The following is a 12,925-nucleotide window of genomic DNA, read 5'->3' as shown; positions in this document are numbered from 1 at the left end:
CATCTCATCTAATTATTATAATTTTTTCAAATTCCTACACAAAATGTAATAAATATTTAACTTTTTTAAATTTCAAAATAATAATAATATTAAAAAATAATATTTTAACAATATTTTTTTTTTTTTGGAAAGAAAATATAATTCCATTACTTCAAATCAAGCAATACATGGCTTCTCAAGCAAAGTGACTGACAAAATTTCCAGGAGACCCTCCTCTATTCACATTGATTCACTATCTAAATACATGCCTAACTTTGTTGCATTATGAGCAGCTTTATTTCTAGTTCTTTTAGTAAAAATCAGGTTCCAATCTGCATGTCCCTTTATTAAAAATTGTATGTCATCAATCAAAAGCCCTTGCCAAGAATGGCTATTGTTATAACCATTAACACTATCCACTACTGCCTTAGCATCTCCCTCGAGCACCACCTGGTATAAGCACAGCTCTTGGCACAACTTGATGCTTCTTAGAAGTGCATAACATTCTGCAGAAAATGCAGGACAAATATGACTTTTGGGAGCGGAAACCACAGCTAGCATCTCACCTCTGCTGTTCCTTACCAATATGCCAATACCCATCAGCCTCTTCTCAGAGTCAAAGGCAGCATCAAAATGTAACTTATAGAAGGGATCTGCTGGTGGCCTCCATTCCACTTCAGTGATCTGTTGAGGTAGTCTGGCTGCATCATAAGTTAATCTCAAATGAGATTCATGAAGAACTTCTACATCATTCAATGCTGATTTAACTAAAACAAGTGGACTATTAAAAATGTTTTTAAAGACAAAACAATTCCTTCTCGCCCAGATCTTGTAAAGAATAACAGTCACTTGATCTAGCTGCACAACATCCAACCTGTTAACCATGTCCAACCATAACAATCTGAAATCCTTATAATTAGAACTCCATTTGTTGAGAGGGATATCTCTCTCTCATCTCATCTCATTATCCAAACGGGACCTAAAAGAAAACAAAAGAGAATTAAAATATAAACTAATAATACAAGAGGAAAAATCGGTAACACAATGCCCCATTTAAACATAAAAATATATCTGGAGCTTTTAAAATTGTGGCGCCCTTAGTCCTCGGTAACGTTCCAGTGAGGGTCCATGGTGCTAGGGGTGTCAACCAAACAGCAGAACCCCAGATTTTACTTGGGGCTAAGCCTACATTCACTAATTCAGTACACACCAAAGGAAATATATATGTGTATAAATCGTAGTGGAATAAGTAAAGGGATTACTTAAAGCTACTACTAAATATACCAAAGGTTTGTACAAGGAAATTATCCTTCATTAATAATATCCATATGTTATCGTCACTTCTTCTCAAATAATATTATAAACTGTCATTAGATCATCACTTACATCAAAATAGAATGATTGTACATGGTTCGTCACCTAACTAAAATAAATATCTTAACAAATACAAATAACTACTAATTGAAGACAAACCTTTGTATCTACACCTTGGATGGGGCTAATCCTTCCTCCTCGAAAAAATTTACCTAGGTTAAATTGCATGGCTTCAGTAAACAAAACTGCATGTGGGATGACCATAGTGATACTTCTAAGAAATTTCAGTAGGTTAAAACCTATGACAAAACTATTAATAAGAGACAATAGAAATGAATATACATGCATTGTTTCATGTAAATAAATATGTGAACACATATATTTATGCATGGTGAGGAATCAACATTTGGGCAGAAACACATGTATTCATAGTTATGACAAAGCATCACCCTCAAAATAAATCTAAAGTATATAAGCATGACAAAGAATCACCCTCTAAGAAAATCTCATATATGCATAGTCATTACTGAGGCAAAGAACCACCCTCTTATTAATTCACAAAAGATCTACAATATCTAATCATAAGTACCAATGGGAAATTGCTCCACCCATTTGACACAGGGAATCACTCTACGCAACCAACATGTAAGCTCATTCACCAAATCCAAACCATCCGACTCAAGGAATTGCTTTACCCGGTCAACACACACAAGGACGCCACACATTATCAACCCGAGGACTCTCTACTCGTGTTATCGAGTGAAGCCATAATGAAGACATTCCACCTCAATTATCACGAAAAATCACTCTACACGTACATGGTAACATGCCGTATGAGGTGGACTCCTCAACCTATCCATGGCTATAGACACATGGTAAGACTCAATAGTTGGAAATCACATCAGTCAAACTCATTATCTCAAAATCATAGCGTAAAGATAACCAATAAACCTAATGAAGAAGAAAGTATTTTCTTCTAAGAAGGAGGTGACTTACAAAATATGCAAATCATGAACTTACAACATACTCACAAACATTTACTCTACATTTTCAGTACAGTCATAGGAGGTAACCTACTTGAATAGTACTTCGAATATTACATTTATGCCAATGTTGATCCTCCCATCGCAGGCTTTGAAGTCCCTTGCTTTCTTGAAGACTCTGACCAGAAGAGAGTAAATGTTTTTCACTCTCAAAAGTGAGATTTTGGCTTTTGTCCAATGCCCGTTTATATCGTGGGACTATCAGTCATAGTTTTGATATCCATTTGACTCTATATATGCTTCAATGAGAGACCTTTGATCGCAACTGTCCATTCGCCCTCTGGCCATAGAGAATGGCAGTGACTGAGTGACTGATAGGGACAAGGCATGCACGTCCCTGCATTATACCTTGGATCTAGTCCTGCAATCTTTTCTCTAATAAGGGTCTGCCCACATGCCGTTAGGTCATACTTCTGAGGTCAGACATGATGGCTTGCATGTCTATAATATTTTTCTGCAGGCTCATTCCATAAGTAACATCTCTTACGGAGTATGGGCCTCTGTGTATGAAAACTGCTACCCTCTGAGAACCTCCGTGTTATCTCGGAGAGCATATCATTTGCTCGCCTGGTGTAGGGCAAAAACTCCTTTATCGCCTGATATTAAACCGTGTCTGTCTGGCTTTCTACATAGTTGTGCTCGCCCTTCTCCTGGACTAGCTACACTTTGCTTGCCCGACTATCTCCTTGTCGCCTACCTTTCGTCCTCGGGAGGGGTCCCTTCCCTTGTTCGACGCAGCCCTCACAAAAATAATTTTCAAGATGACATAAAATCATTTTAGGAATAAAAGGATGGTGGAGTCTTGATAATGAAGACTCCTAACTAAAATCATTTTAGGAATAAAAGAGACTACGGGGTTGTTTGGAAATAAAGATGTTTTCATTTTATCTCATATCATCTAAAAAATTCTCATCTTATTTGCTTTCCAAATATCACTCAAACACACACTTTTCAATTTCAAATCTTCAACTTTTTCATCTAATTATTACAACTTTTCCAAATTTTGAAACAAAACACAAAAAATAATTTAAATTTTTCAAATCTCAAAACGAACATAATATTAACAAATCATATTCAAATAATATTTTAATTTTATAGTATTTTTATTCAACTTTTTCTCTTTCATTTCTCAAAACCCAATAAAATATCTTAACTCAAACTAATTTCACTACTATTAACAAACAATCTCACTATTATTCACAGATTTTTCATCTAATCTCATCCTCCAATCATCCTATAGATAATTTGTTTGACATAGAATTTTCCCTAATAGGCTGGGGTATTACAATTTCAATTATTAGAACTACTAAATCAACAAAGAGATTCACAAAACTCTATCTCACAAAATGATGTGGCATGATGTGGTATATCATATTTACTTTATAATAGTTATAAGTGAATCATTTTCCTTATAAATAAAGAAAGTTTTATAATCTAAAGTACCATAGGCACATCCATTTGTAAAAGTAGTTTTATCTGAACCTCTTTTGTGGACTAATTATTTATCAACCAGTAAGTGCAAATGTAGAAAGTATATGAAAATTATTTTAAATAGATTGATTGAAAAGTGTACGTAAGAATATCAACACTAAAAAAAACTAGGTTAAATCCGAATAATTGTCACCCCATAAATAATTAGTTCACGAGTAACTAGTTAACGAGTAATGTTACGTACAAATCTTAAATAGATAAGTTCCGTGTAGACATTTTGTAAAAATGTAAATCTCGCTAAAAATGCTACGTACAAGAGGCCCGGAAGAAATCAGATTTCCACACAAGCATACCTCATATTCGGATTGTTAGGATAGGTTTGGGACACAAGACAAAATATAAAATTTTCATCTCATCTTATCTCAATTACATATTTTTCAAATCTCCATACAAAATATAATAAACAATTCAATTTTTTCAAATCCCAATACACATTTTTCAAATCTCAAAACAATAATAATATTAAAACATAATATTTTAAACTTCAAAATAAAACATAAAATTTTCATCTCACCCTCCAAACCTGCCCTTACACCGAATTGGAGCGATAAACGAGGTGGAACTGGAGAAACTCGCAATAACAGTATAAAAATGTTGTGTACTTTTTGTTTCCTCATTCCGACTGGAAAAAATTACAGACAACAGGAATAAGAATTGTTATATAAAAGCTAATAATCAAACAAGAAAACTCGGATGGAGAAAAACTGAATGGAGATATTGGTAAGGAAATTTACTTAACCCCAAGGCGAAAACCAGTCTATTTTTATACATGCCAAAAACAGTAAAAAGTTGAATATATGCGAATTGACTTCACTGAGAAACAGACATTGTACAAATGATCCATCTGTCCAGTTATATGGCCTACTAAGCCTAGTTATCACTATTTAAATTGATAAGGGGGGTGAAGGAAGAAGCTTCTATGAATTTGAAAGGGTAATTTAACTAAAATATTGTTTCCCGTGACAAACACTAAGCGTCTAACATAGAGAAAGCGGGCTCTTTCGCGGAAATTAGTAGTCCATCTCCTCATTCTTTGTACTCACTCACTCGACCCTGAATAACTATCACATTCTTAAGAAAGCCTTCCTCAGCATGTATTACTTCATTTTGCCGAAATAGCTGACAACTTTTTCCTTAGTACGTCCTTGTCATACCATACTGAAGAGACCCAACCTTTCTTTGCGCACCGGCCGCAGCAGCAGAACCAGCATTAATCCCACCATACTGAGCCTTTGCCTGCAGCAAATTTGTGTCTATAGCTATTCGATCATCAATGTGTTCTACCTTGGTCACTCCAGCCCGTGTCATAAAAAATGGGTTGTTGTCGATGTTGATAGCTATATCTGGCGCTAATTTTGCAGCCGTTACACTTTGAGGGGATTGTTTTGCTTGAAAGGATAAATCCCTCTGAGTTTCAGTTGCAGATCTTTCTTGATTTCCAGAACTAGATTTGCGATAATAATATGCAGGAGGGGCACCCTGCGGAGGTAGGACTGCACTTCTCATAGCCGTTCTTTGATCATAGCCATCCTTGACGTTTCCATTATTATATGGTACAACTGGGCCAACAACTTTTCCAGGTTTGGCTGGATAAAAAAAACAAAAGAAAAAAGAAACAAATTTAGTTAAATATGCTATTGAAAAAAAAACCGACTTCATCAGCACAGTCGCAACAGAAGGGGGTACCCAGTGGAATCCTCTGTGATGTCTGCATGGTCCTCCCAACATTCATTGGAATTCCATCTTTATCTCTGGAGTTTTTGTTGTATCCCACCTCTGCAGTTTGTATATCTTTGGAGGAAGCAATATTTGATTGCTCTTTTGGAGGTATTGTACTTGAATGTACAATTGTAGACCTGTGAATATCATTGAAATGGAAAGTTGAATTTCACAACCACGCAGAGTGTAAAAGTAAAATGAGCATGGAGTGCGTCCGGTTTGAACATGAAATCTATGCCCAGGTAATGGAGTTGTAAGCCATAATGGCGATGAGAAACAAAATCCCACCCATGTCTCATGACATGTTTCCAGAGGAAATCGGGGGATGGATGTTGAAGTCAATTAACTCAGTTTAATGTACACAAGTGTGCAGACAACTGGATGCATATATTAGCGATACCTCCATCACACACTGAAATGTCAAACCCAAAAAAAATAGACATCTTCACCATATGCTCTTTCCATTTTTCTCTTAAATCAGCTTTCAAGTTTTTCACATTGTGAAACTCAAACCCTTCTGTTTCTATTCCTGTAGCTACAACAATATTACATGTACAGAATTTAAATTCCATTTACACCCTGGAAAAGAAAGGGAGGTTCACTATCAAATCCTTCAAACAGAAAAACAGACTAAATGGCTGGAATTATAATAGGTCTCACAATGAATAAGGGCTTATCGAGGGGACTACATGTAACCAAACAAGGGAACAGGCTGCGGAACAAGCAATGGTCAATTGTATCTCACACCTTAACATTTTAGTTTTGCAAACAATATAAGCACATAATTGGTATAAGATAATTTCCATTACCTTATTACCCTTTTTTACAAGAATTTTAGAAATTTTGAGCTACCGCTTCCATTATCATTAAAGAGTTGGTTGTAGTGAGTCAAGTCACCAATGCTGATAGTCTGGGATATGAAATACCTTGGCCTTTCATCGGGTGCCACATTTGGGGCAAAGGTAATGTGAGCTGGGTTATTGAGAAGATTGAGCAATGGCTGGCTGATTGGAAAAGGATGTATTTATCCAAAGGTAGTAGGATTACTTCAAGCAAGAACAATTTCTATTTGCCTTCTTATTTCATGTCTCTATTTCTGCTTCCATCAAGTGTGGCTAACCACTAGGTATGCTACAACGGAAATTCCTTTGGGGAGGGTTAGGAGAAGAGGTCAAATTTCATATTGTTAGGCCAAGGTATGTTCTCCGATCTCTGAGGATGGGTTAAGAGTTCGGAACTTGATCTTTAATTGTGCACTATTTGGGAAGAAGCTTTAGTGCTATCAGAATGAGAGCAGAATGAGAGAGGCATTCTGGAGAGTAATTGTAGAAGCTAAATACGGATGTTCTTGGAGTGGGCGGTATTATAATGAGGTCCGAGGAACTTATGGGGTGGGATTCTTTTATAGGTAAAATAAGATTTTATTAATAGAAGAGAGTAGGTGTGGCCCAAGTACACATACAAGATAATGGAAGAGCGTAAGAACATATTGGGAGAAGTTTTCTAATCATATTAGATTTGATGTGAAACTGTGGAAGATGGTGCCGATATTAGATTCTTGCATGATTCGTGGAGTGGTAGTAGAGCTCTTAAGGAAGTTTTCCCATGTGTACAGAGTGCCTTGTGATAAGAATGCTTTTGTGGATGACCTTTTGGAGAGATATAATGAGTTCCCTCGATGGAATGTAAGTTCAACTAGAGTAGCTCGTGACTGGGAGGTTGATACATTTGCTGCATTATTTAACCTATTGGATTCCACTAGTTTGAGAAGAGGATTTTAAGAAAACCTTTTTTTTTTTTTTTTGATAGGTGAAGATGTTAAGACAATCTTCTTACCAATATTTAATATTCAATCACAGCTCGGAGATATTTATATTCCTTATTCCTCACGAAAAAAAACACCTTTGGGAGAGGATTGGGGGTAGTTGACAAATTGCAGTAGTGTCAAAATGGTTCCCTGCCTCATATGATATATTTGGAGAGAAAGAAATGAAAGAAAACTTGAGGATCAAATAAACGATGGAGCACAAGACTTCTTTTCATTATACTCTCTTCCTTTGGACAGCTTCCAGAGACTTTAATGACTTTACATGATTTTTTTGTATCTTTTCCCCTTTATAAAGAGGTGTCTCTCTTTTTCGCTTCAAGTGTACATGGCTAGCAACTTTTTCTGCATTTTATTGAAGTTTTTATTTATTACTTATAAAAAAAACTACAACTAGTCTGCAAGCAACAACACAGCAAAATACATGAGATGTTAACAAATTCTAACTCTGTCATGATCATGTTGTGTATATATAGAAAACTATAACAGAAGCTGCAGAAAGACTATGGAAGCGCAGCAAAAGAATGCATTTACCTTGGAAGAGACACGTGCTTTCTTTCAAGTGGAAGTACTGGTCCGCTCTTATTACCGTTTTCCTCAAGATACGCGAACTGTTTTCGGAATTGATCCACGGCACTGTAAAAAATGTGTACCAAAATTAGGAGAAATAGAGAGAGATCCTTAACCCATTTCCATATGACGAAGAAAGTCAAATTGCAACTATAGCTAGAACCTTGGATAGAGAAAATTAGTCCTCTCAGTTCCATTCATGTAGTCTTTTAGTAGTTGAGGATGATACTCAAGTATCTCACGGAAAATTAGCTCTCGTATGTCCTCCTTTGTGACCTTTCGCCTCTCAAATTCAAACTCCATCTTTGTAATAGGTTGGCAGGAAGGTTCTCTCTCAACTTTAGCCAGTCCCTTGAAGTAAGGATCAGCAAGCGCCTGATATAACACCAAACCATAAATTTCAACTGACAAGCAATAGTTAAAGTATAAATAAAAGAAATCAAGGCAGCATATGCTATATAAATTACATATGTAATTCCAAGCTTTCAGTAGCAAAAGAATAGCATAAAATAAGGCACGCATGGCAATGCACAATACAATAAGACGAACCTCTTCAGCAGTAGGCCTGTCTTTTGGATCAAAGGCAAGCAACCTTTCCAATAGTCGAAGTGCTAAAGGATCGACATTCGGGAACTTCTGTTCAAATGGCACAGGCTGCTTTTTCCTCATGCTTGTTAAGTATCTCCTTGCTTTCTCATTACGAACCTGCATCAAACACAGAAGAAATTATATATTTCAAGCAAGAGAGTTTACAGTTCAAGCATACTTTAAGCACGGAATTTGAATTGAGTGAAATGATCGATGCTACACAGGAGAAACAGATTGCCTACCCGAGAAATGGTATCTAATGAAGGCGTCCCAAGTAAATCAGTCATCAAATCCAGCTGATGCACAACATTTTTTCCAGGAAAAAGTGGTTTCCCAGTTAATACCTCGGCAAATATGCAGCCTATACTCCAGATATCAATTGCTGGGGTATACTGCATCGAGAGCCATATAATTTGAGTGTGAGAATAATAAGTCAAAATTATGCAAGAACTAGAGCTAGGTTTTTTATATGCTACCAGAACATTATTCTGACACAATACATTGCACAAACTATTTTTTTATGTCAATGTGATGTTTCAAAGATTCAGGAATCTCACATCAAGAGTAATATTAGATACAGTCCTGGATTGTGCAAGTACCGCGCACTCCTTTTGAAAAAGAGTGGGGTCCATCATTAAAAAAATCAATTTTTTCATGTGGGTCTCATATTTACTCACTTTTTTCAAAATGGGTGCATAGCGCTTGCGCACTCTATAACTGTAAATATCATTTCTCTAAAACTTATTGAACATAAACTGCTAGAAAGGCCATAAGTTTCAAAGACCATGTAAAATCACGGCATCTCTTGCTCACAATTACTTTTCAGTCATGCAGAGGAAATGACTGCAGTTACATAAGCCAAAGCTGGACAAAAAATTATGAGCATAGCATTTGGTGTGAAGATCTATAATTGTTGAAAAAATAATTGCAGGCACCACATGCCTGTTTCACAGAACATAAAGGAAATGATCCACAAATAGAAACATCAATCAAGAATTAAAATCCGCAACATTACCCTCTAAAATGCAATAAAATATTTAGTCATACCTTTGAAAAAAATGATCCACAAAGCTCTGGAGCTCTATACCATCTTGTAGCAACATAATCCTGCAAATGTGAGAAAATAATTCCTTGAAGCATAACACTCTACTTTCAATGGATGTGGAAAGTAAAAATGATATCATGCACTCTACAAAAATATTATACAGATTAAAATATTAAATAAATTAAACAAACAACATATATATCTAACATCTGTGAATGGCATACCGTCCAAAATATTGTTGTAGGCGTATCACTGAATGCAACTCTTGCTAAACCAAAATCGCAAATTTTAAGTTTACAGTTTGCGTTTGCCAATATATTCTTCGGTTTTAAATCTCGATGGTAGACATTTGCTGCACCCATGTAGTCAAATATTAGATATGAACACCTTACAGAAAGCCCTAAGCTTCCTCGTAAACAACCCCCCAACCCTAGGACCCACATGATTCAGGTGGGGGAAAAAAGGAAAGTGAATAAAAATACAGTATGAAAAGAAGCAACATCAAGGTCAAGGGTAAAGCTACAGAGCAATTAGGTTGAAACAAGTACCGGTGTGAATATACTTCAATGCACGAAGTAGCTGGTACAGGAAGAACTGATAGTGTTCTCGTGTCAGGTCATCGTTGGCTTTGATGACTTGATGAAGATCTGACTCCATGAGCTCAAAAACAACATATATATCTTTGAAGTCCCTTCTTGATGGTGGAAGCATAATGTGTTTTATTTCGACAATATCGGGATGCCGTAGAAGTCTAAGCAGCTTTATCTCACGAAGAATGCGCGCAGCATCCGATATGTGCTCAAATATATCATGTATTTTCTTTATTGCCACTTTTTCACCAGTATGAGTGTCAATTGCTGAGCAAACAACACCATAACTTCCTTTCCCAATAACTTCCTGAATCTTGTATCTATTGGCATCGCCATATTCGGAGAAAAAGTCCATCTCAGATGAATTCTGTGAAATAAAAAAAAAGCAAATAAGAAACAAATAGTCAAAAGCAGAAGAAGGTGATATATAAAAATCAAATATATGCTTTTAGAAAGAAAATGAAAGAAGCCATAAAAGATTGGATACAAATTGTGACAGGATAAGACAAGACTCCAACAAATACGAACAAGACAACTGAGAAAGGTCTGAAAGAAAGAGAAGAGAGATGAAGCAAGCATGCCAACAAAAAGTGTATTAGTAGTGCTGGACACAGACAAAGCATGTCCAATGGCTACAACAGGAAACGATGTGAAATAACATCAGTTCTAATAGGAAATTATTCCCATTCAGCTAGAAGTAACCTGACTGATTAGCACAAACTTCATTAAAAATTTATCCAAGTTGCAAGCTATATCCACAAAAAAAGAAATTTATTTTTTCTTTATTTTATTAAATTACAGAAGATATAACATTTTATAAAAACGCAAGATAATCTGTTTAATAGGCAAAGAGCAACAAAACATGAATCAATATAAATATTGATATTATTTAGCCTTTGTATTTGCATTATTGATTTCCCCTATAATTGATGTGCTGATGCTTGATTCTTTTAACATAACAAATTTTGCATCCATGGGCGAAATGCAAGCTCTGGAGGTAATGTATAACTGCATAGAAATATTGTGTGGGTGTGTCTATAGTCTCATAGCAGTATAAATGGACAAAACAGAAACAAAGATATATTATTATGTAAGAACACGAGAAATGATAATATCATTTTTATTCAGCCCAATATCACGCTTCTACAAATTTGACTCAGCATTAACCAAAGCCAGTTTATATCCCGTCTCATACAGCATGTACAGTGCTCACAGACTAATATTATTCCCTATCTCCCCTTTATCTGATTCAAAAAGATAATGAGATATCAAATAAATAAATCAGCATAACTATTTAAGATTCTTGAGCACGAATTGTTGGAGATGATCGCTTCTAATTTTCAAGAAAAATTTAGATTCTTAAAAACCAGCAAAAAACTTGAACTTCCTACTTCTAGAACTGCTCCTCCATCCACTTATCAAAAAAAACAAAAAATAACTGCTCCTCCCTCCATCTTAAAAGACAGAATATGGTCCATGATTTCCAACATTCAAAAAACAATTACAACCCAAGAAAAATTACTGAAGAAAATCAAAAACGGGGCGGCGGGGAACTTTCCCTTAGAGAAATGTGTCTGAGAGGGAGAGAGAGGCACGAAATGAGACCAAAGAGAAACGTAAGCATTAAATCCAACGGATAGCATTCCAGAATAAGAACGAAACCTACTTCTTTCAAAAGTAAATTTCGCGTTAACGATTGCCGTTCTCAATTGGCATCATAACGCAATAGAACTAAAACCTGATTGCATTAAAAATTTCAAGCTAAAAGCATTAAAATAAAAAGCCGGCATCAGTCAACCGAAGACAAAAATATCATTAGCATCCCCTACAGAACCAACAATCAAATCCAATGACTGTCACATCCACAGCCAGCAGAACCCAACAAATCCCACATACACCATAAGGAAAAAATTCCCGTAATTTAAACACCAGAACCTAGGTCCTAATTTTCACCAATACAAACACTGCCCTAATCATCATACACCATAAAAAAAAACTCCCTTAATTTCAAACACCAAAACCTAGATCTTAATTTTCACATAAAAACCCCATTTTCTCAAGACACGAATAATGAATGGTAAACTGTTAAATTCCCTTCTAAAACACCAAAATTCAGTCTTAATATCAAATAATATATTTACATATAAATAGACAAAAAAATCCAATGCCAATCATTGTATATTACTCGCCGAAGAATGAATCTTTATTTAGAAAGAAAACCTTTTTTCTCTGATCTTGCTGCATTTTTAGCCAAGCCCAGAAACCAGTTTCCAACGAGTCAGGTTAACCTGTTCCCAAATTGCGATCAGGCAGAAACACAGAAAACGCAGGCCTCGAATTCGCTCAAAATGTCAAACTCAGCCACATTTGCCCCACCTACCCCTGCTACGGATCACAAGTCCACAGTCCCTCCTTATTCTTCTTCCTCCAAATCCCTTCACGCAACATAGAAGAATGCAATCCAAAAGCAACAGATCCCTCATGCACACCTTGCCCTCCAATCCCAAATATTTCCCACACCAAGCAGCAAACTATGATACACAAGTGCTATAATATAGCACTCAATCTCATAATTGAAAGCCGAGAGAAAGAAACATAGAGAGAGAGGGAGGGCGAGGGAGGCTTGGTAGCTGAGAGATCTGTAACACCGACAAAATTGGAGAGAGAAAAAGAGAGGATAAAAAGGGTAGGGGAGAAGACAGGTATGAGGAATCAATCTAGGGGCTTAGCTGTGTAAGAACGGTGTGAGGGTAGTATCGGT

General features: G+C 36.1%; 2 protein-coding genes across 2 annotated transcripts; both read right to left on the bottom strand.

The window, feature by feature from the left end:
• Positions 1-219: 219 nt before the first annotated feature.
• On the bottom strand, positions 220-864 carry LOC108993494. Its single transcript, XM_018968428.1, has one exon. The coding sequence runs from the start codon at positions 862-864 to the stop codon at positions 220-222; it is 645 nt and encodes a 214-aa protein (XP_018823973.1).
• A 3,674-nt stretch (positions 865-4,538) lies between these two features.
• LOC108993499 (mitogen-activated protein kinase 20) lies at positions 4,539-12,898 on the bottom strand. The gene is made up of 10 exons (XM_018968432.2): positions 12,385-12,898; positions 10,123-10,531; positions 9,799-9,926; positions 9,577-9,636; positions 8,772-8,921; positions 8,491-8,646; positions 8,105-8,316; positions 7,906-8,007; positions 5,514-5,683; positions 4,539-5,413 (listed from the first exon to the last, which is right to left on the bottom strand). The coding sequence occupies exons 1-10, from the start codon at positions 12,406-12,408 to the stop codon at positions 4,962-4,964; spliced, it is 1,863 nt and encodes a 620-aa protein (XP_018823977.1). The 5' UTR covers positions 12,409-12,898; the 3' UTR covers positions 4,539-4,961.
• Between the last annotated feature and the right edge of the window lie 27 nt (positions 12,899-12,925).

This window comes from Juglans regia, chromosome 1 (assembly GCF_001411555.2).
Source record: "Juglans regia cultivar Chandler chromosome 1, Walnut 2.0, whole genome shotgun sequence".
NCBI lineage: Eukaryota > Viridiplantae > Streptophyta > Magnoliopsida > Fagales > Juglandaceae > Juglans > Juglans regia.
The sequence above is the reverse complement of the archived record's forward strand: the minus strand, read 5'-3'. Positions and strand labels throughout refer to the sequence as shown.